We start from the raw sequence: 27,905 nt of genomic DNA on the forward strand, positions 1-27,905 counted from the left end.
TATGTATCGCCGTCAATCTTGCAAATTTAAACGCGTCTACTAAGGAGAGGTTTCCACACTCTTATAAGGATCTCACATGGACGTATGTTTTTGATGCTATCCTTTTTCAAAAGGTACTACTGAAAGCCTTTTTTTTTTAATTTCTAAAGGAATGTTATTAGCAGATTCGGAAATATTTCTTGCTCATTTTTAAACTAAATCCTATTAGGTTGTTTCTCTAGTAATATTATAAGTCTCCTCCTATATGCATTGTCACTCTTAGTCCAAGTCCATTTATGATTGGACGATGAAAATGGGTTCATATGAGTGTAGTGAAACCATGAAAACTAGAAGAATTAGCCAAAGGTTATGTAAGTAATAAAGAGTTTTGAAAGAATGAGTTCCATTATGGTGATCAATTACTAATGACAAACGTAAACTCGCCCGAACACTCTATAATTGAAAGATCATCAAATAGCTGGATATCTTAACACCAAATTTACTTATCATCAATAAAAGATCCAAAGAGAAGATTCTTAGTTGTTGAGTTGGTGAAACTAATCACCACTTGAAGACCATCAAGTAAATCTCACAAAAATGCTGTGGTGAGAGCTCGGCGCCAAAGGGCTGGATGACCAACACAATGAATCATAACATTCTACTCTATGGCTCGCTTAGTTCAAAGATGCAGGCATGTCTTAAGGGCGTCTGCCTATCTCTTGTGGGTCAAAAATTACTTCAAAAAGACCTAATTTTTCATTTTGTGGTGCGTCAGTTGAGACTATGAAAACTACATTGAGAGTGAGAGCTTCTCGGGTGTTCAAAAAGTTGTTCCAAACTCGCATTCAAAAAGAAGTGCATCTTAAGAGTTAAATGAGATCATGAAATGAACAATAAACAATTAGGATAGAATAGCACTTAGTTGTGTGCACTGTTATTTAAATTACTTTTATAATAAGTACTTCACAGGATGACCATAAATGGCTTTTACTTTCTCTATACCAACAAGCTTCTCCTCCTAATGGGGTAGCACAGACAAAACAGAGAGGTATAACAAATCACACAAGAAATTTTAACCTCATTTCCTGCCTTCTGCTACCCCTCAGAACTGAAGATGGGTCAAGCCATTCCTCCACCGGTTGCCGTCCTGATTATCTGAAACAGAGCTGCCCATTTCAAGCAGCGGAACAAAAGATCATTAGCGAAGTATACAATTCATTGATAAAAGTGAAGACGCACTAGCTTCTGCTGGGAGGAAACCTCATCAGCCATCATCGACAATCATTCAAATTTTCAATATGTTAAACCATTCATGGAAATTGTTCAATTGCCCTCTGTTGAACCAGTAAAATGTCAATAAAACTGAATCCTTGGCAATTTTGGCCTTATTCTACGCCCCCTTCAAAAAGACATCATGAAAATCCGAGCAAAAATGGATGGATTGCTAGCTACCATGATTCCTTCGACCCACAATTACGAACAAACGTTACAGCGTATATTCATGATCTTTCAATTTGGGTCTTCATAAGAATTTGAAGAGCGGACTTAGATATCATGTTATTCTCGGTTAGATTAAAGTAAATTTGATTCTTAAACATATTTTTAGAAACAACCACGCAGAAACTCGAATGGCATGATAAGAAAACCAGAATATGCCAAAATATAAGCACAAGCAGATAAAAGAGAGGAAAGAGGAATTCAACAATCATTATCTCGAAGAGCGAGCAAGGAAAAACTCACATGATCCAATGACGACAAAAACGAAGAATCCAAGAAGAAGAGGGCCAACGGGGTAGTCCTTTCCCTTCTTCGTAGCAGTCTCGGGCACGGCCCCTCTCTTCAAAATGTTCTTCTCGAACCTCTCAACCTTCCTATCCGCAAAACGCCGTGATGTCGTCTGAAATTCCCAAAAAATCAAAATCATAAATCGAAAACGAAAATCACATCAAATCCGGAAACAAAATCTAAACATCAAACCACAGATCAAATCTGCAACACAAAACCCTAGAGGAGAAAAGAATCGAAGGTAAGGAAGAAGAATGGATTAGAAGAAGAAAGGTAAATTACCATTTGAGAGAGGGAGATCTGAGAGGAGGAAACGAAATGGAGAAGAAAAATGGAGGCGAGTCTAGAAAACGCGGCGAATTCCTCACATTTATCTATGAACAAATCAGGATTTCATCTGTTTCCTGGCTGTTTTCAGCTCGCAATTTTGAAATTCAACGAGTAGTGATAACACGTATACTAGCATACGTGGCAAACAATTATTGGTTGCTTATACGCCACGTTGACTAGTTCTTGTGTCCGCGTCAAACCATGGGAACCAGAGTTATGGCAACCCGCCGCCGGGCCGCTATTATTCAATATTTGTATTTCAATTGTTTTAAATTCTCAATTTTTCTCACATTTTAAATTAATAAATTTCAATTAATCGTCTAATAAAATTTTATTATATCATATTACTAATTTTATTATTATTAAAAAATTAAATAATGTCCGGTTAAACATAAAATTAAAAATTAAAAACTTACCAACCAAAAATAGACTTAATATTCTTAGTAATAATATTTTAATCAAAATTATAAAATAAATTGCAAAAATTATCGTAAATGATAATTATTAAAGTATTAATTTTATATTTAATTAATTTATAAAGTACTAACCATAATCTCGCCAGAATGAGCAATTGACTTGAGTCTCAAACGACCAACTTAGCCTCAAATCAAAGCAAAACCTGGAAGACTGTGTTATGTTTTACAGACCTCAAATCCTTCCAAATAATTTTAACCAAACTGACATTAATCTCGAATCCTTTGAACTCTATGATAGGCGTCGAATGCAGTCCATCAAAGCGTCTGTGTGTTCGGGCTTCCCGGCAGTCACACGAACATACCCTTTCAATTCTTTCTTGTCGTAGTGACGAATCATCACTCCCATTTTGGCCAGGTCCTCCTGCATTGAAATTTAGCAGTCATTTTCAGAATGGCACAAGAAAAAACAGGTGAATGTTGAATTCGATGACATTCAAAACAACAACACAGATTCTTCGAGCGCAGCAGCGATAAAACGATATAACAAATGAAGACAGTCGTTTTACCTTCAGTTTCTTCGCATCCATTCCTGATGTAACCTCGCAAAGGATGAAATTGGAGTGACTAGGATATGGATTCAAGAATGGCACATCCTTTAGAAGGTTGAAGAGCCTCTCGCGTTCATGTACCAAAGCATTTTTCACCTTCTGCAAGAGATAGATAGAAAGCTCATATTACAAATGGATCGAGCACCAATATAATTTTTCCTTTCTACCAAGTATTTCTTCACGATTCTTTTATTTGATGATCTTCTAGTTGATTCAAGATCTGGGTGATTCACCCCAATTAACTAGTGCCGAAATAGGCCGAGAATCCAAAATGACGGCACAACACAAGACGCCATACCCCCAAAGGCACCGCTTTGCCATCCACTCTGGTTTCATCCCGAACTTCTCCTTGACCCATCCTCTTTGATTTAGATTGTGGGGCATTCAATGCACTTGATGTAGAAGAGGCTTTCCCGTGGGCTAGGCTAGACATGACCTTTAACATTTAGTTGTCGAAAAACTCTATTTTCATCATAGATAGATGGCCACCATAGGACTTGAACCCATTTCCACAAGTATCTTACTTCCCGAATACCACTAAGTCAACCCATAGAGGTTATCAAGTAAACATTGAAGCTAAAGGAATACATCCAACAAGTGTTAATCGAGAAAGTTAACCTCTAAGTAGGAAGGGTTCAGCAATGCTGCACATGCAGCAATTTCAGCAGCAACAGACACATTATATGGTTGCTTCGCTCGCCAAAGATATTCAATGATACTCAAAGGAAATGCTCCATAACCCACACGAAGTCCAGCTAAGCCTGCAGTTTTACAAGCAAAGATCTTGAAGATCTCACATAAATTATAGCAAACATACTAGCTAGCTAGTGACCAGGTTGCCAAGAATAGAATTGGATAACACAAGGATCATCAACAAACTGGTAGTGTACAGTTAAACAAGTAAAATGTCCTTAATATAATGGTTGAAAAAACTGAGGAAGATTATACACCTGCTCTTTTGCTAAAAGTTCGAAGGACAATCAAATTATCATATTTCTTCACCCACTGCATCTTTGATTCAATTGAAGAAAACTCTATATATGCTTCATCTAGGACAACCAGTATGGGGAGCTCAAGAATTTTCAAGAGAACTTCATCACTAATTACACTGTAAACAAGTAAAAGTAAGTCATAAATTAAGAAAATGGAAGAAATATGACTCAATTGAAAGTTTAACACGTTTAAAAATCAATCAAAATGGTCTATCTTTCACATCACGTATAGAAAATTTCACTCCATTCGTAATTTGCAAAGTTTATTCTAGAGGATAGAGAATCTCGTGTCCAGTAAGAACATTGTGGAGCAGAAAATAGCTCCTAGATCTGAAATAAATTATCAGCAAGGATAGCTTTGTAATCTAGAGCATAAGCATGAAAAGAGTACAGATGATTGTCATATCGTTCTTGAGCAGGTATGATTTGCCGAATCATGTAGCACATGCTTAATTGTGTAAAAAGCGAGATAGGTCAAAGAGTGCGCAAGAACACGGATAAGGATACAGACAAAGAGTTACCTCCCATCTGGGTTATTAGGAGACGTGAGGAATATGCACTTCGGTTTTTCCTTATCAACAGTATCTTTGATGAGATCCACATTCAAGGAAAAATCTGGGTTCCTTGGAACTACAGAGTACCATAGGTAACATATATTGCAAAACTGTATGTGAGGAAAGCAACATATGCAGATAAGTAGATTCAAATGCCAGACCATTAAGAGATAAATATGGTGACTTTGATAGCTTAAAAGATTACTCCTTAAAAGGAAGAAATTAAAATAGAAAAGTGATAAATAATTAGATAGCTACCTTTAAGGACAAGAGCACCATTAACAGCAGCATCAAATTCATACATCGTGAAGGTAGGAGGGCAGTCTACAATTTTGTCACCAGGGTCCAACACACATCTACAACAATATTTCAGGAGACGAAGAAAAGGTTAGAAGAAGAAAATATTCAAATTTAACTCATAAACAAGACATAGATGATTCAGTTTTAACCGCATAATCAGATCAATGAGCTCATCTGCACCACATCCCACGAGAATATAGTCAGATTCAAGACCAGAATCTATGGCAAGTGCAGCCCGCAATTGACGACTTTCAGGATCAGGATAGACGTATGGGAATTTCAATGTTCCCAATGCCTCAAGAACCTACTAACAACCCAATATTATTGTTTGCATGATGTAAAACTAATAGTAAAAAATAGTTGGCAGGTGCAATGAAGAAAGATAACTTCCCTGTGATAAAATTTTATTTTATTTTATTTTTTGTTTTAATATCAAACTTTCATGGAGAATAAATGAAAGCATGCAAGTTCAATATCCCACAAAAAAGTAATAAATAAATAAATAACCAAATTCCTTTAAAAAGAAGCATAAGAGCATTGAATTATTCAAACTTCAACACATTCAAGTTTCTTATCACAAGAGTTCCCACGAAAGGCTCAGTTGATCCCATGAATCGAGCAACTGACTTGGTGATACTTTTATGAAACAGATTTGACAATTCTTCAGTAAACCAAGATTCTCTGTAAAGGGTATCATCATGTAGGCAAGCAACAGTACTCACCTCAGGGGGAGGACCATAAGGATTTTCATTTGCATCTAATTTTATAATATCCTCAGGCTTCCTTCCAAGACGCGTTGACAATACCTACAGCCAATGAAATTTTAGATCCATCTTGAAAGCTTATAACATCTGTACTAGTTTTAGTATAAATCATCACAGTTTTGTGGGAGTAAACCCTCAAGTCAAGAGAAATTCAAGTCATTATCAGCACAATCAAGTCCAAAGCTGGCAACTATACTTCCACTATGTCATTAAATTTTACCAACGGATTAATTGACAATGCGATTATGGAAATCATGAAGAGAAATAAAGAACCTCGACTGAGACATCTAAATCTTATTAATTTATACATCAGCCCTTGACTAGTGCTCTGCAACCACAAGGCAAAGGAGGAGAAGCACCAACATTTTTTTTTATGCCCATAAGTGTCTAAATTACATGCATCCCACTAATCTTTCCACTAATCGTACGGCAAGAATTACCTCTACATCATTTGGTTGTCAAGAAACTAAAAGAATTCTAACCTAAGCATGAGGTTACCTCTACTCTTCGCCACATCCCCAGGGCATGTTTTATTTAGTCTAACAATTGTAGGGTGGGGATCGACCTATCGAGATTTTGTGATGGGAATAGATGTCTTATCCATTAAGCTATGCTTGCATTGGAACGCCCAATTGTCACTTGGTCAACTTCGGGTGGTTAGCACCAAGATAATAACGCAAACAAACTAGCTAGCTAGAAATGGGTAATAACAGGGCAGAGATCAACATGTTGCACCTCAAAAGGGAGAATGGGCTGATAAGGAGACAACTTTCTCAAATGGGGTCGAATGAAAGAGTCACCAGTCAACCTTTGCTGACTCTTATGGACCTGTTCAACTGGAATTTGAGATGTCATGGAAACAATCCCCTTCCTTCTACTAGCAACTGAGCAATTGAGACGCAATGCCTCAGGTCCTGGAAGGCTAGCCTTCACTTTAGTCAGACGATAAGGGTTTGAAATATCGATCACACCCATCAATTTCTGCACAAAAATGGCAAAATAAAAATGAAATTCGGATCATTCAAAATTGCGGCATTATGGATAGTAAGCGATAGGATGAGTGAGTGTTAAAGAGCGATTATCATAATAGGAGAGTAAGAAACACAATGATCAAAATGGAAATGAAATGAGGATGAAACAAAACAAAATCACGCGATAACATCGAAGTTGGAAAGAAAAATAGGAACAAATAAATAAATTTGATCAGCGCAGAACTCTGAAAGTAATATATAATAAAATAGATAGAAAAAGAAAGGGGGAATCAGGGGGGAAATTATATATAATATATAATTAATTAACAAGATTAATGCGTTTTTCAGGTGAGAAGAGAGAAATGGATGGAGATTAGAAGAATACCAGTAGCAATAAGGGAGTAAAAAATCAGTGTAAAACCACTAAGAGGGAGGCTGCAGCAGCACGAACGGAGGAGATAGTACACTGGCGGCGCACGAGCGGAAGAAAGACGACGGAGGCGGCAAAAGGGGAAAAAGAGGCGGCGGCGACGCTGAGGCTGAACTGCTGAAACAGAGGAGACGGCGCGAAGAAGAAAATGAAAAATAAATGACGTGGAGCACCGATAAAAGAGCTAGGGATTTCCACTTTCTTTTATTCATTTTTATTTTTATTATTAAAAAAAAAAGGCTGATGTATATTAATTTTCAATAAATATGTTTTAATTTTATCTTTTTTAATAAATTACTTTCGTTAAAAACTTCCCTTTTTTTTATTTTTTATTTATCACAATTGTATTTTTTTTTCATTTATTATTTTTATTTTTAAAATTAATATGAAAAAGATTAAATTTTATCATCCTAGCCTGTATAAAGGCTAAATTCTATTTATAATTTTTTTTTATTAAATTATAAGAATGGAATTCTGAATTACATTTTATATTTATATTTGTCTTTACTCAATATAACCACTTTATCATGTATATATATATATATCATTTAAATTTTAGTATTTTACCCTAAATCTTTCAACCATAAAACTTATGAAGAGCATATTACAAGTCATCCCAAACTCAAATTGCATTTAATTTAACATGAACTTGTATCACTATAGCCTTATGAACATCACCGATACCGAAAAAGCGTATTGAAACAACGAGTTCTATAGCCGTGGTAGTTTCGAAGTAAACTCGCGAATTCTAACGAACTTAGAATTCATGAGTTGAGTAAAGCCAATACATCATCATGCATCAAGCTTAATCCCATCCCCACCCATTTCCCCAAAACTTACTTCACTCGTATCAACAGAGAGAGACTGTAACCAATGTCAAAAGCTTCACTTAAAGCTGCTCATCGGTCTCACTGCATAAATAAAACGCATGTGTTAGGATGGAATGCCCAAAAGTATAAAACAGAGAACTCAAGAAAGCAAAAAACCTGATTCTCATCAAAACAATGCCTCTGGTATGTTCAAAATGCATCCTCTTCATTAACTTTAAATGAAACAGGAACCCGAGTCGGGAGAAAGCAGCAAAAAGTCGCTCTAAAAGTGGGAGAAAATTGGTTCCTAATCAGTGGTATTGTCAAAATTATGATCAGCTCAACAATATGAAGACCATTATGTCAGGCAATCCTGTGAGAAATGATAAAGAAACAATAATAATGTGCTTCAGCAGAAGAAAAGGAGACTTTGGAAGTAATTACTTACCCATGCTTACTTGAGTAGTAGGTCGAAAACTGATGACTCTGAGTATAACAGCTATGGGAGGGAATATATACAGAACTTGCAAAACCGAGGAATGGAGTTCGTTTTAGCGTGTAATATACACGAAGGAGCGGAGCTTCCTCGAGCGGCTACAGTGACATAAAAAAATGTATAGATTAACCTTCTAACAGATCTTTAAGTTAAAAGGTATAATAACATCAAAAGGTATGATTTACAAGTACGGATCCCCATCTAACAGATCCTTGGAGGAGGAAAAGAGTAAGTCAGAACGCTAAAGATGTCAACTATGTCCAATCAGCTTCCACAAAGTTTACCAGTCATATCCACGGGGAACAAATAATCCAATGTTCAAGAAACTTGCATTTCATTGGTGTGCATCGTCTTACTGGCCAGTTTAAGTTCTAGGACATCTTCCACTACAGGCTTCACTATATCCTCTTTTCTTGCTTCCCTGGGTTTCTTTTCCATCTTTTCATCACTAATATCTACCATCTTGGTGGCAGAACTTTGTAACTTCAAGTCCTCAATCTCTATGAATTCTTCCTTGGGGGTCTCTACGATGTGAAGAAGGTCAACTGGAGTGGCTGCAGGGTCCAGTTCCCTGCAACCTTTGGGAGCATTTGGGGCTTCTTGACCTGTAAGCAAATGTGAAGGTACGAGATGAGAAAACCGAAACATCTCATCTTTTGGTATCCTTCTTACATGGTTTGGGTCCAAATCCCGATGAAATACCACCTTGAAACCAGCCACTTTGATGAGGGGAGTTATGATAACTCCAAGTTCTTCGCTATAATCCTCGAGAACTTCTACCATGTCATACTTGTGTATTACCTCGTCTGATGTCAGTTCATTCCAATCAGGGGACCAATTCCTATAGAGAGCCCAAACATCTCCCTTTCTGGGATATATGCAAATGTCTCCGTATGTGCCTTTTGACCATCTGACCTTGTGAGAAAAAGCATTAATGGAGCTATAAATCTCACACCTCCCAGTTCTAAAACCCCCACACGTTTTTGGAAGACCAGAGCTAACCCAGCTCAGTGCACCCAATTCATAGTCGATTATTGAGTTTAGCCAACGAATCTGCATTCTAAACGGGTTCAAAGATACTACACTATGAATCCAGGCATAACGTCGAGGCATGCCATCATGATCATCATAAGCAGCCCAGATCTGATTGTCTCTGAAAGAGCTTTCAGTACGGTCTCTATCAAAATTGTGAAAATCCGGATCAGGGATATCAGTTAACATTATTTCTGCATCACTAGAACTTGAATTGCTAGGAAAATCAACCACTGACTGTGATTCCCTCTTTGAATTCAGAAGTTCGATCGATACGTCATTATTGTGCTTTTCACCACTCACAGGAGATGTTTCTCTCTTCCTAGTTACCTTCTCATTCCCGTTTCCCTCTTTGACCATAGCATTAGTTGACATTGTTGACTTCAATTCACATAACATCTTCCTCATTTCCTTCTTGGCCTTCTCGATTAATAAATTCTGAATTTCACTAAGAGAGACATCCTGAGAGCTCTTGAGTGTGGTATTTTCTTTTATATTACCCTGTGTACAACCAGACAGATTGACCAGCTTAGTCCTTTCCATAGCTTTCAACTGATCGGTTATATTTCTTGCATGGGAGCTAGAAGAAATGTCATCTATACCTCTTCTTCTTTTTACAGCACCAGAGTAGCCTGAAGATGAAGCACCAGGGGCCTTCTTAGACGTATGATGCTTTCTTCGTTCCACTCTTTTGGCAGCTTGTGCCTCCTCACGTTCCCTTTTCACTTTCTCATATGCCTGCTGAACTACAGTTGCAGCTTGAGCAGCAGATGAAGCACCACCCGTTCTTGAGAAGGGACCCCACTGAAAGGTGTTTTGGCTATGTGTAGAGTGATTCGATTCACCTGCTCCCGTGTATGATGATGAGGCTATATTACTCTTCTCTCGACTATATGCAGTTTTACTTCCACTTTGATGATTTGGCTTTGTAAAATCCCATCCATTAGACTTCACACCATTTGAAGGGGGTGGTGGTGTTTCTATAGCAAAAAATGGCTCATGACAGTTGGGGCAAAGAAGATTATGATTTAGATAGATTCTGAGATACTCATACTGCATCTTGCACCGATGGCACACAGTCCAAAAGGTTGTTGGCCTTGGTTTCTGAGATGAAGCTGAAGCATAATCTGGTCGGGATGCATTTTTCTGTCCCTTCATACTCGACGTAGGAGCATTTTTTGTGAAATTGTAAAAACCATTTCTCCCAGATTGTGAAGATGAGTTCCCTCTCGAAGTCGAAACAGTTCTGTTGACTCTACCATTCCTCTTCTGGTCATATACCACTCTTTTCGCTTTATCCGACAGCATACTCCAAGCCTGAGAAATAAGCTTAAAAGCCCCATCAGCTCCAATAGACTTGTTTTTATCAGGGTGAAGAATAAGAGCTAGCTTCCTGTAGTGTTTCCTGACTGTTTCCTCATCAGCTCGTGGATCCACACCGAGCATCGCGTACCAATCTACTTCTCCGTTGACCTTATTTTCTGCAGAAATATAGACATCGAGCGTAGCTAACATTTGAGAGATACCCTCAAGTCCAGGAAATAAATTTTGTGCCTTCAAAGCAAGTTTTTTAGCCCCCGTAATGTCCTTGGCTGTAAATTTCTCCTCGGCTTTTTCTTTCGCCCGTGCTGCCTCATCTTTATTACACTCCATTATTTCCTGCCTCTGCACACTTGCCTGCTTTGTTTTCTTATTAAAACAGCAGGCCTTTTTGTTTACTATAAAAACTTCAGCAACCACGTATTAGACTCTCTGACCAAACGTTTTCCTCATACTTCAAAAGGAAATGTGTTCATGTCACTGCCATTGAGCATCAATGGAGAATCAAACTGCCATAGAAGAAACATTACCCTCAACCTTTGGTTCACTATGTAAAACACAAAAATATTGTCTGCTAGCCATACACATCGAATTACATAATATAAAAGCATAAAGCTATGATAAAATCATTGGGGTGTGGTGGGGGAGAAACAAAACCAAAAACCACCAAGGAATTGAGAAGAAAATTTGTAACATTTTCATGTCCCTTAACACAGATTGTTACATTAAAATGGTACATACTCAACAAGGAGGCAACAAAACATAATCTAACCACCTAAACACGACAACAAAAGAAAAAGGACAACCTAAAAATATCATAATGCAAACGAAAACACAAAAAATATTCACATTGCATTCATATGGAACAAAACCAAAATCGAGATAAAAGGCCAATACCCGCATGACGAAGCTCGGGGATGGAATTTCACATACAGCAGTAATTTCACACCACATATAACGCAACAACGACCAGATATTCCTCCGCGCAACCCTGAAAACGAAGAAAGATCCCTCAATAGAACCTTTGGAAAGAACAACTCGAATCGAATGCTTTTGGAGAGGTTTAAAGCAATCGAAAATCTTTCTTCCTTCCGCCGCGGATCAGAGGCAACCGAAATCGCAGCGGATTCTTCAACAGAAATTGCTCAACTCGCCCCACCGGTCTCTCGGTTACCGATTCTTCTCGGTATCGTCAGTTTGATCGAAATTGATGAGGAATTTGAAGGAGCCTAACAAAATAGTTGTGCATGGGGTAATCGGCATGCCCAAAATGCTGTTCTTCCAAGGCTGTTGATGGGAGGACGGAACATACCTGGACTGTATGAATCGACTGCATCGTTCTTTGATAAAAATAACTTTTTTTTCGCGAGTATATTTCCAATTTGGTCATCAAATTAAAAAAAAAAGTTAAATTAATAATAATACACAAACTTTCCAATTTTTTCAATAATATTATTAAAGTTTTTTTTTTTTTTAAATATTAAAAAAAATGTTTATAGTTAGTTTTTTTTATGTATGGATACTTTATTTGTTTTAAAAATACTAATTTTGGAAATTTTTATTTATATAAATCAATTTTTTCTTTTTTAATGATAAATAAAATACTCTTACCATATTATTGTATTTAAAAAATACCGTTAATTTTTTAAAAGGAATTAAATAAATAATTATTATCGTAAATATATGGACGAAATCGTGTATTTACATCTCATACAAATCTATTACTTCAATTAGAAAATAAACTTTTTAAATTTTTTTCTAAAAATACAACGAATTAATGTAAGTTTATCATAAATTTTTAAACAAACTTTCATTCACTTTCCAAAGTTAAGATTAAACTGAAAATATATTTCAAAATTCATAGACTAAAATGGTAATTTTTTTTAAAACTTTTATTAGACAGCCAAATAATTTTTTTTAATTTATTTAATTATAAATTATAAATTTATATATAATAATTTAACTTATTAAATTTTTTTATTATATACAAAATTGAAAGTTTTGAGACCTATTATATATTTGTAATTTAATATCTATCGTTGACGTCATTCTTACAATATTAACGCTCGGCGTGTTCATTAAATTAATTAATTTTAAATAGGTAATAAATATGGATAATAATTATGGAATAATATTTTGAAGGGAATTTTGGTATTCTATTCCAATAATAAACCAACTTTGGTCCATGGACTAGTTTCTCATGGTCTCCACGGTGGGCCACGTGGCTGGCCCATACATGCCTTGGGCTTTTTTTCCCTCATATTTAATTATTAAATTATTAAAATTCTCGAATTTTGAAAATTTTCACGATTAAATTAAAAAAAAGAAAAATCCTTATTTCGTGGAGAATCGTCGCGCCCCCAGAGAGGCGAAAGAAAACCTCCGCCAAATTGCCGCACAAACAGCGCCAAATCCCAAAAGATCAGAACTGTACGCCATATGCCAAGAAGCTATTAGGCGATCTCAAGGCCGTCGTTATCCATTGAAGATAAGGTCCCAACTCCCAATTCCTCTCCATTACGTGTAACCCACCAAATCTTCCCTCTCATTTCACCGCCCTCTTTTCAATCCCTAATCCTCTCCTCATGTTTATCCCAATCCTAATTCGCTTTCTTCACTCTGTTTCTCTCAATCCGAACTGAAATTCGAGGAAATTGTGAACAAGAGCTTTCTGGGTGACCGGAAAAGGGTTCTTTAGTTCAATATTTGAGTTGGGTTTTCACCGTTCTGTGTGTTTGTGTGTGTGTGTGAATGCATTTAGTTGTGTGTTGAATTCTTAAGAAACAAACAAAAGTTTTGCTTATCAGACTTATCCACTCGCTGTTGTGGTTGCTGTTGAGGGGTTTTAGTCTTGCCAATCCAATCACGGACCCCCCCAGTTCCATAAAGTTCCTTAGATTTATCGATTTCCCTTGAATCATTCAACAAAAGCGTTTCTGGGTTTTCGTTCTCGACGTTGAGAGGATTTTCCCTTTTGGAGATTTGGAGATTTTTTTACCGAAGAATTATGATGCGGCGGCAGCGGAATTCGCAATCGAGTGTTTTCTACGAGCTTTCTTCTCTTGCTATGAATATTCTCCGATCGCCTCCGTCGTCAATCCCGTTTTCCGATCACTCACCGGTGGTGCCGACGCAGATGACCCCGGCCGGGTTTGCGTCGCTTCTTCTAGGGATGTCTCTGGCTCTGATGCTCTGTGGATCGGTTACGTTCTTCATCGGCTTCATGATGATGCCTTGGGTTATTGGATTGGTTATGTTTTTCTTTGTCGCCGCCGCTGTTTCGAGCTTCTTCATGATCGGACGTTCGATTTTATACTACGTTACGGCTCAGCCTGCGCCCAGAAAGGACATCCCAGGTACGCCGATTCGTTTTGATGATTTTCTCACGATTATTGATTTCTCTTTGATGCGATTTTCTTGTTTCTGAATGATGCCTTATTCATTAGTTTCGGATCTTAGATCTAAATCTCTGTTCGATTTATATGTTGAACCTGTTCAAAGCAAATTGCCCACATGATTCAAATTCTACTTGTCTTTTAAGAATCAACGATGGGATGGCTTTTAGGTCCAAATTTCTGAAGATAAACCATGATTGTTCATAGTATTCAAGAACAACCCATTTGGGGAAATAAGATTTTCTCTTCCAAAACAGAGAGAAGAAAGCTTCCAAACGACCTCTAACATTGAAACCGTACAATCTCAGCGTTGAAACCAATTTTGTTTCTTTTGAAGGGTCGGTTGAGATTGATCTTTCCAGAAGTGTCTATTTCACATTAGCTTTGTCGTGCAAGGCACCATGACATAGACGAAATATCTCACATTTTTCTTCTTGATAAACAGGACGTTCAGGTCCCATTCCTTGCTTTTGTGCTCACCAGGCTTTGACAAACAGCGATGCTCACCAGGCTTTAAAATTACCTCCAGACGTCCCAATCCTTTACTATTATTAAGCCCACCAAACTTGTCAAGGCTTTATTTACCTTATACTTCACTATTAGGCCGCCCAAACTTGTCAAGGCGTTGGAAAAGGTCATTGTGAGGATGTCAAGCTCTTTTAGGCCCACAAGCTTTTCAAGCCATGGTTTAAAAAGACAGTGTGTGGATGCCAACCTCTATTTGGCTTATACTTTACTGTTAGGGCCACCAAACTTGTTTGCCTTGTAGGGGTGGAGTTCTATTTTCATTCACACTCCACAACTTAGCTTGTGAACCCATCAATATGCTCGAGCTGCCTATGCTCTACAACTTTTGATGAGGGTTGGGTTCAGGGAGTTTTGGTGTAATAGCCCAAGCCCACCGTTAACAGATATTATCCTCTTTGAGCTTTTCCTTCCGAGCTTTCCCTTAAAGTTTTAAAACGCGTCTAGAGAGGTTTCCACACCCTCATAAAGGATGTTTTGTTTCACTGTCCAACCTATGTGGGATCTCACATTGGAGTTGCTTGCTCTAGTTTGAAACTGAGTTGAAAAAATGTATATGGCTGCTTCCTAATCGAGAATGGTTCGTTGCATCCACGTCCTTGGTCATGTATATATACTAGAATCTTTAGAGAATGTCAACCTTGGTACCAATAGAAACAGGAAAAAGTTTCTCTTCTGGTCTGCAACTCTGAGTTTTTTGGGCTGTTTATACTCCTAAATGGAGTCTAATTGTCTTCTTTGTTACCTTGTAAGCTGCCTCTAGCATTTCATAATTTCATTTAAATGTCTCGAGGGGCAAAACTCATTGGAACTTTTTTAAGTGACTTCTTAGCCAAGGAGTTATATCAACTGTCAAAACGTTTCGTGCTCGATCTTGAAGTAAAAGCTGGATGATTCAATGCTGCATTTTATTACTTGTCTCTCTTACCATAATCACTTCATTAGTTAATACTTATAAATGCCTTGCATTTCATCATTGGTAGAGTGATAGGACTAAGAAGATTAGCTAACCTCTCAATGACCTCCCTTCCGAATTAGTTGTATTAATCAACCGTGATCTCGTCGTTCATTCGTGTTTTTTTGTTTGTAACAATCAAAACATTTACTCTTGTGGCTGCAGCTTGGAAGTTAATGTGAAGAGGACGCTGATGTTTGAAACTAGCAGCTATTGTTTATGGTGGTTGTGGAGGGCTCTAATATCCTCGGTGCTGTGCTGCGCTGCCCGTTGGCTTTCTTCTCGACTCGACTGAGAAGAAGTGTTTGTTAATATTATATTTCATACTGGATCCTGTTCATATTGTTTCTGTTAAATTGAAGGGAGCAAACTGTTGGAGGTGGGGACGTTGCTCCATTTCATTTCCTCCTCTTGGTATCCCATAGGCCATAGCCATACCTTTAGAGGTAAATTTGTTTTGATTATAGAAGAAGTAATTAGCAGCTACTGAATTCTCTCCTGATTATCTTCCTAGCATTACTGAATTCTCAAAGATCTCGAGCTGGCCTCGTCCCTTCTTCGTTGAAGGTTTATGTCGCCTTGCTCGGGTCCGGGATGGGGAAGGCTTTAGCAAAAATGCCTAGAAATATGTTTCCTCTTTTTCTCTCCTGATTATCTTCCTAGCATTACTGAATTCTCAAAGATCTCGAGCTGGCCTCGTCCCTTCTTCGTTGAAGGTTTATGTCGCCTTGCTCGGGTCCGGGATGGGGAAGGCGAAAATGCCTAGAAATATGTTTCCTCTTTTTCTCTCCTAATTATCTTCCAAGCATTACTGAATTCTCAAAAATCCCGAGCTAGCCTCACCCTTCTTCGTCGAAGATTTGTGTTGCCTTGCTCGGGTCCGGGATGGAAGGCTTTAGAGAAAATGTCTAGTTGTTGAAGATGTGATCGAAATAAGTCTCGTTTACAAAAACTTTGGGGTTTGGCTATAGATGCAAGAAAGTAGAGATTTGTATAGGAAGTGAGTGAAGAAGAATTAGTCAAAAATTGATTTTTGTTTTTTTCTATTTTGTCTTCAGCTTTGATCCTTCTTTGTGGGGATTATAACTATGTTGCTTGTTCTTATCTTCCAAGTCAACCATATTATTTTTAATTCTTGTTGACTCAAATTTATCGGAAAAATGCAAATAAATAAATAAATAAATAATTCAAGTAATTTTCAAACCTTATTATTATTATTATTATGGATATTTTAAAAAAGAAAAAGGATTGCTTTAAAGTTTTAATTAAATAGTTAATTTCCTTGCAAAATTATTTTATTACAATAAAGTTGAGTTCTCCATTTTTAAAAATGAAAATTTATTAAATATAATATTCTTGAAAATCTATTAAATGCAATTAGAAACGTAAAAATATTTGTTAAGAAATTAGGAGAATATAATTACGCTCGTTAAAATATTATTTTTTTTTTTTAAAAAAAAAAAACAACGACAATAACTATGGCCATGGTGTCCATGTCCATGTCAAAGTGGAGTATTCAACTAACTACCGATCTCGCTCCACAGGCGATAATCACAATTCTGTTCCTTTTTACCCAAAACACCCTTCTCTCTTCACCAAAATTACCGCCATTTCCTCTCACAGCCATTGGAATTATATGGCGCCGGCAAGGGCAATATCGTCACACAGCGGTTAAATGTTTGGTCTTCCTCCAACGGTCCAACTTTGACCATCTCTATAAAGAAAAAAGAAAATAAAAAGAAAAAGAAAAAATAAAAAGAAAATAAAAAGAAAAAGAAAAAAGAAAAAGAAAAAAGGAGGTTGGTTCGACGTGAAAAGAAATGCCGGTTCCAATTTCTTCCATTGGAACACACAGATGACCTTTCCCAGCCCTTCCAGGACTACCTCAGCAGCAGCAGCAGCAGTTCTTCCTCAACATTCGCTATGACTTCTTCAATTCTCCTCTACTCCGAATTCAGGCCCCAAATGGTGATCCCTATGGCGCTCGATTTCCTCCTCCCTTCCTGGTTGGAAATCAAGATCACACTCGCCACTTCCCTTTTCGTGATCTTCGCTTACTGGTTTTTCGCCTACCGGAGCTCCTTGTTTGATGGTGATCCTTCTGTTCTTGACAATTCTGGGGATTCTATTGACGCTAAGGACAAGGTTGGTGCCTTGTTTAACTAACTTTTGTTTTTCTCAATTTGTCTTGGAATTGATTTCCTGGGTTTTGGATTTGCGTTTGAACGGTGATTTGTAGTGTTTCTTTTTTGGGGAATTCTACTGTTTTTTTCTTCTTCGCTACTTCATAGGACAGCTCGATGTGTTTGTGTTCATATTTTTTTATGTTTGGTTTAGGAATTGATTTCTGATTCTAAACTTTTACTTCTTTGCGTTTCTGCTGATATGATCCTATAAACAAACCTTGGGGTTTAAGCAATTTAACTAGCAGTTCAAATTCTAGCTTCTTGTTTAAACTGTCTGCGTGTTTTGTTTTTAATTGTCGTTTTGTGATTGGACTTGGGGAATTCTTTCCTAATTTTGAAATTATAGTTCCTGATACCATTAAAAATGCTTACGGAGCCTATTTCTTTTGTTTTCCATTATGGTTTGATGTATTCTCAGTGATGATAACAAATTTGGGCGTGAGATTTGATTCTTTCTGCATTCATTAGGTATTATTTTCTGATGTCATGTTTATTAAATATTGTTTGCAGATAAAACTGCTAAAGTATAAATATACTTATGAATTCTGCTACTAAGGATGTGGAACACTGGAACTTGTTTTTGTCTGGATTAGTAACTACTTTTTTTCGGAATATGAGTCCCACATTGGCTAATTAAGGGGTTGATCATGGATCTATAAGTAAGAAATACATCTCCATTGGTATGAGGCCTTTTAGGGAAGCCGAAAGCAAAACTATGAGAGCTTATGCTCAAAGTGGACATATCATACCATTCTGGAGGGTCGTGATTTCTGACAAAACTGATAAAATTTAAGCATTTAGCTGATGTATAGCTATGTTATATTGCTTGTGTTAGAAAATCCGAGATAGATTTCTTTTTCATGGAGTAATATGCCAACTCTTTTGACGTGCAGTTTTGCAATTATTTTGTAGATTCCTCCTGGCCATTTGAGAGACCTTCAGACTAATTCTGCTTATCTAATTAAGGTATTTAGATACTTTTCTCCGGTTTTTATTCTGTGTATGAGGACTGGCGTGGCATATGTCGAGTATTCAAATCGAAACTTGTACTTTTGGCCTCAATTATTTGCAGCTTCATTTTTTGTAAATTTCAATTAGATGGCGTGTTTGGTTTTTTCAGTTGGAATTGTTGGCTGCCAAGAATCTTATTGCTGCAAACTTAAATGGCACTTCTGATCCTTATGCTATTATTACCTGTGGTACAGAAAAGCGCTTCAGGTTATGTTCATGTTTATTCTTTTCTGTAATTATAACCTTTGAGTATGGTTGATCGTTTAATGGGGACGTGTGCCTTACTTGATTGTTGGATCGTTTAATGGGGATGTGTGCCTTATTTGATAAATGAAGAAAGTTTAATGAATACTACATTTGTGTGTCGAAAAAAATTCAGAGTTCAAGTGCTTTTAATATTTGTATGTCCACTTTGTTCCCATCTTTCTTATTGTAGTTTTATAAAAACTTTTGTACTAATCTACAGTCAAAATTGTATAATTTAATGTCGCCTCCTTTTCCTTCACTGCTTGAATTAAAGTACTTCATGCTTGGTGCAGTTCAATGATTCCTGGTTCAAGGAATCCCATGTGGGGGGAGGAGTTCGATTTTTCCGTCGATGAGCTTCCTGCCCAGGTATCCTGTCCAAATAAACACATTTTTTTCCAACGTTTTTCTTTGGCTTAATAGAAACTATCTACTAATAATATAAAATTATAAACCTGTGCCAATGGCTCCATAAGTTTTGCCTGACCCCTTGACTAATAGGCTTGAGACCTAGTTTAGATCACATTTTTAGTGTTACACTCAGCTCATGTCCGTTCTAGATATTGAAGTCCAACCCAACGATTGCTTCTTACTGACGCTGTCCTACCCTTTTGCCACCACCCCCTTGATCTTTTCTAATTTCTGGAACTTCAGAGAATGCTTATTAAACAAACTGCAAACTAACTCAGTGGACACATGATGCAGGATTTGCTGCATTATAGTGCTAATGAAATCCTGCGTTATAGAGCTAATGAAGTGAAATACATACTAGCTTCCATTGTTTCTGTCAAAGTTCAATGTTGTCGTTGTAATTTTCATGCCACTTATATAACTTTTTTCCCTCATCTAACAGATTAATGTTACAATTTATGATTGGGATATAGTTTGGAAAAGTGCTGTTCTTGGTTCAGTTACTGTTACGGTTGAAAGTGAAGGCCACACAGGTGCTGTATGGTACACATTAGATAGCACTTCCGGGCAGGTGCTCATTCATAATTTTTTTGCTTCTTTTTATTTCTTAATTTCTCTTTTCCAGTTTGCATAATGTCCCTTCCTTAACGAAGAAGACTGATTAAATCTGCATATGAACTTTTTAGGTCTGTCTCCACATTAAAACTTTAAAATTGCAAGGCAATGGCGGAAGGTACCTTTTGTACTTTAACTATTATTATTATTTTGGATTTCTGTAACTTCGAAATTTACATGAGACCAAGTGGTTTACAAAAAAAACAAGCCCACGAAAGAAACTATTGTCTATGGCTATGAGTTGGGAGGTTCTGAGTTAATAATTTTTTGAGTTATCGGGTCTTGTTGATATCTATTTTCTTACGTGTAGGACATGCCTTGTTAAATTTTACTTGATGCATTGCAGTTTCTGGTTTTAAATTTGTATTGCTTAAAATTGGAAAGGCTATCATGAACTCTATTGCCATAAACCAATTAAACATTATTAAGTTCTCGTTTCTAGTTGTCAACATCTGTGGATTAGTTTAGGTTATTTTAATATAACAATGAGATTGTCCGGATCAAAATATCTGTTGAACTAGATTGATTAATAAGATCAAACAAAGTCTAGGAGGACTAGTATATTAACCTCAAAAGGAATTTTACCTGTTGATCTATTCTGTATGCTGTTGATAGCAAAATTCCAATCTAGACAAACACAATTCTGTGTTAAATTTTGTGCAATTCTATTAGTTACTTCAGCTTGATCTTTTGTTTGGGAATGAAAAGCAGTGCCATATTTCAAATGGATGTCAAATTTATTTCATTGACATTTCTTATGGTAGACGAGGTCCTTCTGTATCCACCATTTTGTGACAAGGGTCTTTTTTAATGCGAAACTGTGGCATCCTAGCTTTTTTGTAGTTCTATGTGGCCTTTGGCTTGAGAGAAATAAGCTAATTCAATTGTAATGTTTCTTTTTGGCTTTTGTCTCCAAGGATTTTGTAATTCTGTTCGGTTATCATCTTGGATTTGATACATTTTCACACAACTTCTTTTTTATGTGTTTACGACTAGAAGTAGATTCCGAGAGCATATCAGGAGGGAAACTAATGCGTCAAAAAAATTAATACGAAGAAAGAAGGGAATTATTTATCGAGAAGTAATGAAAATATGTTAATAGTGGGTCTTACGACAGCTTCTTTTGGGTCGAATTCCAACAGTGTTAATATTGATTCTTGAATGATATTCTTCTAGATGTGTTATTAACAAATGGTGTTTTTTCAAGAAAATATTAAGATTATATGAACTTTGTATTTATGGATTTTAGTGACTGTTCTTCAGCGCAATTAATGGTTATGCTGGAGCAAATGCTCGAAGAAGAATTTCTTTAGACAAACCAGAGCTGACAGTGGTTCATCAAAAGCCAGGGCCTCTTCAGACAATCTTTGAGCTTCTACCTGATGAGGCTAGTTTCTTGGAACCTCCATTGCTTTAGAAATGATTGATACTGATATTCTATTTATTTTCAAAATTACTTCTTAAACATATAGAGTTTCTGCTATTAATTCTTAGCATACCTAAGGTTCCTTCAGGTAGTCGAGCATAGTTTTTCGTGTGCTCTTGAGAGATCATTCTTGTATCACGGTCGTATGTATGTCTCAGCTTGGCACATCTGCTTCCACTCTAACATCTTCTCCAAGCAAATGAAGGTTAGGAATGTTTTGATGCTGAATTTCTGTGTTTGTTGGCATTTACTTGCATTAAATCAATTTTTTTTAATTAGATTTATTGTTTCATATTACGTTTATTTCCTTTCTTCTTCACAGGTGATAATACCACTAGAAGACATTGATGAAGTATTTTCTATCTCCTTTCTCTCTTCATACTAATTTTGCTATTCTCTTGTGATATTTCTCGTGCATATGTGACGGATCTTTTGATTTATGAAGGTACGAAGGACTCAACATGCATTTATCAATCCTGCTGTAACAATTATTCTTCGCATGGGTGCTGGTGGGCATGGTGTACCTCCGTTGGGAAGTCCTGATGGTCAGTACCTTTGTCTGCTTGACAGGACCTTGTTAAGAAAACACAAAAAATGACTTAAGGAACCACATATCTCATGCTTGTCAATTTTCAACTTTCCTTAATGATTAAGTACATGAAACGTTGATTTTCTTTCCTAAATTTCGATGGACCGAGATGCGTTAATATCCTTCCTCACTTTTTCATTCCATTTCCAGGTAGAGTCAGATATAAATTTGCATCATTTTGGAATAGGAACCATACAGTTAGAGCTTTACAGCGTGCAGTGAAGAACTTCCGTGAAACGCTGGAAGCTGAGAAGAAGGTATGTTTCTTAAGTTTGTCTTCCCGTTCAAGGATATGTTCTGACAAGCTTAGAATGAAACATAGCACTGACCACTATTTTGGTAATTAATGTTGTTACTGTCATATTGTATCGATGAAACTGAACATTGGGAGTCGTTTATATGTTACGTTACGATTCGTACTTTCAGCTTCTGAGAAGTTTTTACTTTTTCTTTTGTTTAAGGCTCATGACCCTCGCTAAGCAGGTTACTCAAGTAATTCATGTAAATAAGTCTTATTCATATGAATATGACTGTTGTTAAATTCTCGTAAAGTCTAGTAGTAAGGGAAGTTAATTGTTGGGACGTGGAAGTTAATGGAACGATACAATTGTTGGTTTATCTTATTTCAGGAGAAGGCTGAGTCAGCACTACGCGCACATAGTAGCTCGGTGAGAGTTAGTGAAAGTACGGAGAAAATCGCCGCAGATAATTTGCCGAAAAATAAAAATACTCAGGCTTTCATTAAAGAGGAGGTCCTTACTAGCATACACAACGTAAGCATCACTTTTTTTCCCTTTAGACCTAGAAAACCATCATCTTACAATGAGCTCAATCTTTTATTGCATTTCTTCTTCAGGGTGTTTTCCCATGCACTCCCGAGCAGTTCTTTACTATTTTGTTGAGTGATGGATCAAATTACACAAGTGCTTTTGTTGCAAGACGAAAAGATACAAATCTAGTTGTAAGTTAAAAAAACTCTCTCTTTTCTTTTGGAACTTGTAACTTTCAAAGACAACATAATTGTGTTTCCTTTTGTGCTACTACTTATAAGTGATCGATCCGGCATTCTTAATGAAAGCTCGATTTCTATGAAAAAAAAAAAAACTGATAGGTCATGTTTCTTTCCTTGTCTAAACTGGAACTTAATCATCAATCCTAACTCTTCTTCCTCCTTCTGCTGTTGAACTTCTTAATCATCAATCGAGTGTGTACGTTATTGAGTGATCCTAACAACTGGTATAAGAGCTATATATGGTAGATATTTGGTAAAGATTTGATAGAGATATATTTGGTAGATTATATCTCGTAGGTTTAAATCTTTGAACGTTATATTTAGTAAATTAAAACCATATATATACCCCATTAGGAAGTGCTCTCAAAATGTACGTTCTTCATTCTCTGTATTTTCTCTTGTTGTACATATCTAAAGTCATCAATAAAACCTTTACCCAATATTCTTCTTTGAATTTTCTCTCTCTTGTTCTTTGTGTTCATCTTGATCGAGTGTGTGCGTTGTTGAGCGATCCTAACAACGAGACATATTGATACAAAGATTTCGTTGTTTTACAATTTCTAGTGCCTTACATTTACTTTTGCTATATTCAGATGGGACAATGGCATGCCGCAGATGAATATGAAGGTCAAGTTAGAGAGCTTACATATAGATCCCTGTGTCATAGCCCCATGTGTCCACCAGACACAGCGATGACAGAGTATCAACATGCAGTTTTATCTGAAGATAAGACTAAGCTGGTATGGCTAGGCTACTTATTTTCTCTCATTATTATTATTTAGCCTAAAGTTCTTTTTGGTGTTAAGCACGGTAATCTACTTTTAATATTTTTGCAATTCCTTGATAGCATTGCCATTATTTGGGCCTTTGACAAGAAATTGAAGGGTAACATATAGTTGAAGGGTAGCATTGTCTGTTAGGAATAACGACGATATTGTCCACTTTGAGCATAAGCTTTCATGGTTTTGCTTTGGGCTTCCCCAAAAGGCCTCGTACCAATGGAGATGTATTCCTTACCTATAAACCCATGATCATTCTCTAAATTAACCAACGTGGGATTCCCTCCCAACAATTCTCAGCAATCCTCCCCTCGAACAAAGTATACCATAGAGCCTCCTCTGAGATCTATGTAGCCTTCGAACAGCCTCCCCTTAATCAAGGCTCGACTCCTTTCTCTGGAGCCCTCAAACAAAGTACAACCTTTGTTCAACACATGAGTCACTTTTGACTACACCTTCGAGGCTAGCTATTTCTTTGTTCGACACTTAAGGATTCTATTGACATGGCTAAATTAAGGGCGTGATTTCTAACATTGTCATTACGTTTTAGTTGACATATATTACAATTCTCCTAAATGAGATTGTTACAAATATGACAACGCTCGTGAGTGTAACTTATATGTCATGTAAAACAGGAAAGAAGCATATGCCACTAATTGGCTTTACTTGATATGTTTTATCTCCTTTCTTCTAGGTGTTTGAGATGGTGCAAAACGCGCATGATGTGCCGTTTGGGGCCTACTTTGAGGTGATCAAGTTCTCCATCATATCTTCTTTATGGTGTTTCTTGATATCTTTGTTGCTTTTATGTATAGAAGTCCCCATTAGTTTTTAATGATGAGTGATTATGCTGCTTGCGCATTTGCTCATTTTTTTCTAACTAGATGTTTAAGCCATTAGCATATGGTTTATAAGTGACTGTTACGGTCCCGATAACACGAAACAAGAATAAAACTAATGCACTCAAGTGTTCACCTCGAAATGGTTACAGCAGCAAAATATATAGGCTGGTTAATAAGCCTACTGAAACTAACCGAATAACTGGAGCTTTTTACTACATGGCCCAATTTGCTTCATTTTTTCCATTGAAGGCATAGTTATTTGTTAAATTAGTTGGACTCTTGTTCAATGTTAGCAATTGGCCACTGTTAATTGTATCTACTGCTTCAGCTCCATTGTAGGTGGTCGTTGGAGACAAATGCTGAGAACTCTTCTTCCATTGAGATTAAAGCAGGTATGTTTACCATTCCTTGTACACATTTAGTGATTGTCCTTTTGTCCTTCACTCGTCTCTTTGTATACGTACGAGCTTCAACGCAGTCGTGATACTTGCCCCTCCTAACCTATCCTAGGGGAAAACGAAAAGACTGGAAAGAATGGATAAGAGATGAAAATCCCCCTACCGATCATGAGGAAAAAAAAGAATAAATAAAGAAAAGTCTCACCCCTATCATGTGCAATTTTCTATGTCTTGACAAATCTTACAAATGAGACTTTGTTTGATGGGACAACAGGTGTACATTTTAAGAAATGGTGTCTGATGCAATCTAAAATAAAGGCTGGCGCAATGCTTGAGGTTTGCATTTTCTCGTTTCGTTACGGTTTCAACTGCTCTTCCTTCGTCGTTTTTCTGGCTCTTGTTTCGTTCAGGCTTCGATGATTACACTTCCTAATACTTCATCTTCACTTAGTTTCAGATTAGTTTTGTTCTAAGTGGTAAGTTGATAACTTGTTACAGTACAAGCGAGCGGTGGAGCTGAGGTTAGAGGTCGCCCTCGAATATACGAAGTCAAATGCTCCTGGCAGCGAAAATGAAAAAATTGCACCTCCTCCACCACCAGCTCAGAGCACTTGATTTCCTCCCCCAAAGTCAGATTGGGTTCCATATACACTGGAAGAATGGTATTCCCTCACTTCATTAAGAGCTTACTTATAGTGTACAAATGAGTTTCATCCTTAGAATAAGTGCTTCGTTTAATATATTGAGTTTTCAACTTAGGAGACTGGTGCTGTGTTTTTGCAACTCCTCATACTCATTACCATTGCCATACCATATCAATATATACCAAAAAGTGATCTCCATATGGTCCTCTTGTTTCTTCAAGAAAGTACAGAATTTTACCCTTTGTTTTTACAGGTAAGTTCAGTGTTCCACCAGCACATTTACTTTGTAAAGTGATTAATTTTTGTTATATACGAGCTACTTTACACACGCATCTTGTCGATTCCTACGACCGATTGTCTTTGTGGGATACTTGTATGATTTTAATATCCTAAACAAGTAGGGATGGAGTGTTGTTTACTCTTCTGATAAATAACTTTCTACTGTCGAACTTATTTTTGTGGGATTGAGAGGATTCGAACATTTAACCTGATTCTATCTGACTAAGTCATGTGCTTGTCCAAAAAGGGAGATTGCTTTACCCAACGCTCTTTTTGATAAAAAGGTAGAGCTCTGTAAAATGAAGAGCGTTTTTGCCCCAAGCATCTACCACTCGTATCACAGCTGATTTTAAATGTCTTTATCTTAGAGTTTGAATTCTTTCCCCCGATATGAATTTAAAATATATATTAGAACATGATTATCCGACAAAAATAATAAAACATCATTAATGTAATCCAATTGCCAAAATCTTGTCGAGACAGGAAAGGGAAAAAGAAAAGTTCACCAATTCAACTAATTGATTAAAATAATAATTCCCCATTTTTTATATTTTTATTGAGAGGTTTATGTTTGTTTGTGGTTCAAATATTCAAATTTGTGTCTTTTTCAGTTGTTATTCAATCATTTCAACTGTTCCTCTTCATAAATCAATTTAATATTTTGAATTTCACATCTCTATTATTATTATTATTATTATTATTATTATTATTATTATTATTATTATTATTATTAAATATCAGTCACGTTTGAGAGAAAATATTTTAGAGAATGTGAGCGACGAAATTCATTGAAAATAATTTGTAAGAAAGCAATGTTATAGGCTAAAAGCAAAACAAACAACAACAACCACAACTTTGATAGCATATAACTCGGGTACGAAAAATTAACAACTAGTCACATTCCTCTATAGTATATTTAAGGTCATTTTAGCCATGGCGGGTGTAGACATGGTTTTGGTGAACATTCGATATAATCTTTTTTATGTGAGATCTCACATCGGCTGAAAGAGGGAAACGAAACATTTATTATATAATATAAAGGTGTGGAAACCTCTCTCCAATATGTTTTAAAACTGTGAGACTGACGACGATACGTAACAAGTCAAAGTTGACCATAAGTGCGAGCGGTGGGGGTTCGTATGTTACAATTTAAAAAAAAAAAAATGAAATTATGAAGAAAAAAACAGAATTTCATTTTTAATTTAAATGATTATAATTATTAATTTATAAAATAAAAAAATAGGTGTAGGGCAGGTGGGAGTGTAGGAGGGAGGGGGGTGTCCTTAGAAATGTACTGAACCAGGTACTCGTAGTAGTAGTTGAGAATGAGACCAAAACCGCGTCGGGGGGTGGGTCCCACGTGGCCACCGTGTGGACTTTTGGAGAGGAGAGAGATTGTTCCACGTCGGTCCTACTCACACGTGTCATCATCATCCTTTTATTTCATCACCTAAAGTCTGCGTACGATTCACGGACCCAACATGTGGGACCCACTTCTGTTAACCCTTTCCCGCCCTCAGAACCGCCGAGCCACGACTCAAACTCTGACTATTCTCTTAGAATTATAAATTCATGATCATTCTCTAAATTAATTAATGAGACTTTTATGATCCAAAAATTAAATAAATATTTTGAAGGTGATTATGCTTTAATTAATTATTTATTATTTAAAAAAATTATGATTTGATCAAATCCTCTTAAATATTTCTAAATTAATTAGACATAAAAATTAACAAAAAAAAAAAAAAAAATTATTATTACTCTCTTTTTCTTTTTCTGTTCTATTTTCTCGGGTTGATTAGATAA

At 36.6% G+C, this 27,905-nt stretch overlaps 5 protein-coding genes across 13 annotated transcripts; 2 read left to right on the forward strand and 3 right to left on the reverse strand.

The window, feature by feature from the left end:
• Positions 1-866: 866 nt before the first annotated feature.
• Positions 867-2,207, reverse strand: LOC111799669 (uncharacterized). The gene is made up of 3 exons (XM_023683104.2): positions 2,047-2,207; positions 1,720-1,876; positions 867-1,145 (listed from the first exon to the last, which is right to left on the reverse strand). Exons 1-3 carry the CDS (start codon positions 2,047-2,049, stop codon positions 1,099-1,101), a joined length of 207 nt encoding a protein of 68 aa, XP_023538872.1. The 5' UTR covers positions 2,050-2,207; the 3' UTR covers positions 867-1,098.
• A 388-nt stretch (positions 2,208-2,595) lies between these two features.
• On the reverse strand, positions 2,596-7,302 carry LOC111801071 (histidinol-phosphate aminotransferase, chloroplastic). Of its 2 annotated transcripts, none has more exons than XM_023685040.2 (10): positions 7,085-7,296; positions 6,464-6,709; positions 5,687-5,770; positions 5,114-5,268; positions 4,923-5,020; positions 4,632-4,740; positions 4,069-4,226; positions 3,737-3,879; positions 3,077-3,217; positions 2,596-2,931 (listed from the first exon to the last, which is right to left on the reverse strand). In XM_023685040.2, the coding sequence occupies exons 2-10, from the start codon at positions 6,701-6,703 to the stop codon at positions 2,800-2,802; spliced, it is 1,260 nt and encodes a 419-aa protein (XP_023540808.2). In that variant the 5' UTR covers positions 6,704-6,709; positions 7,085-7,296; the 3' UTR covers positions 2,596-2,799. The 2 variants fall into 2 exon arrangements, 1 of the variants encoding a protein (XP_023540808.2); XR_002816075.2 differs by lacking the exon at positions 2,596-2,931 and adding an exon at positions 3,417-3,543 and having other exon boundaries at positions 7,085-7,302.
• A 431-nt stretch (positions 7,303-7,733) lies between these two features.
• On the reverse strand, positions 7,734-12,146 carry LOC111799609 (uncharacterized). Of its 7 annotated transcripts, none has more exons than XM_023683017.2 (5): positions 11,684-12,146; positions 8,719-11,295; positions 8,387-8,532; positions 8,116-8,245; positions 7,734-8,040 (listed from the first exon to the last, which is right to left on the reverse strand). In XM_023683017.2, the coding sequence occupies exon 2, from the start codon at positions 11,117-11,119 to the stop codon at positions 8,753-8,755; it is 2,367 nt and encodes a 788-aa protein (XP_023538785.2). In that variant the 5' UTR covers positions 11,120-11,295; positions 11,684-12,146; the 3' UTR covers positions 7,734-8,040; positions 8,116-8,245; positions 8,387-8,532; positions 8,719-8,752. The 7 variants fall into 7 exon arrangements, with proteins under 7 accessions (XP_023538785.2, XP_086982598.1, XP_086982599.1 ...); XM_087126472.1 differs by having other exon boundaries at positions 8,620-11,295; XM_087126473.1 differs by having other exon boundaries at positions 8,397-11,295.
• Positions 12,147-13,179: 1,033 nt separating this feature from the next.
• Positions 13,180-16,707, forward strand: LOC111799610 (uncharacterized). 2 transcript variants are annotated; one of them, XM_023683019.2, is made up of 2 exons: positions 13,180-14,142; positions 14,627-15,820. In XM_023683019.2, the coding sequence occupies exons 1-2, from the start codon at positions 13,794-13,796 to the stop codon at positions 14,734-14,736; spliced, it is 459 nt and encodes a 152-aa protein (XP_023538787.2). In that variant the 5' UTR covers positions 13,180-13,793; the 3' UTR covers positions 14,737-15,820. The 2 variants fall into 2 exon arrangements, with proteins under 2 accessions (XP_023538787.2, XP_023538788.2); XM_023683020.2 differs by lacking the exon at positions 14,627-15,820 and adding an exon at positions 15,827-16,707 and having other exon boundaries at positions 13,188-14,142.
• A 727-nt stretch (positions 16,708-17,434) lies between these two features.
• On the forward strand, positions 17,435-26,148 carry LOC111799611 (C2 domain-containing protein / GRAM domain-containing protein). Its single transcript, XM_023683022.2, has 19 exons — positions 17,435-17,806; positions 18,760-18,813; positions 18,968-19,065; positions 19,398-19,473; positions 19,958-20,086; positions 20,202-20,248; positions 21,394-21,517; positions 21,645-21,761; positions 21,879-21,908; positions 22,002-22,101; positions 22,296-22,402; positions 22,775-22,918; positions 23,002-23,106; positions 23,751-23,897; positions 24,631-24,684; positions 25,107-25,170; positions 25,451-25,512; positions 25,675-25,838; positions 25,936-26,148. Exons 1-18 carry the CDS (start codon positions 17,585-17,587, stop codon positions 25,789-25,791), a joined length of 1,797 nt encoding a protein of 598 aa, XP_023538790.2. The 5' UTR covers positions 17,435-17,584; the 3' UTR covers positions 25,792-25,838; positions 25,936-26,148.
• The last annotated feature ends 1,757 nt before the right edge of the window (positions 26,149-27,905 follow it).

This window comes from Cucurbita pepo, chromosome 8 (genome assembly GCF_057944985.1).
Source record: "Cucurbita pepo subsp. pepo isolate OVF chromosome 8, ASM5794498v1, whole genome shotgun sequence".
NCBI lineage: Eukaryota > Viridiplantae > Streptophyta > Magnoliopsida > Cucurbitales > Cucurbitaceae > Cucurbita > Cucurbita pepo.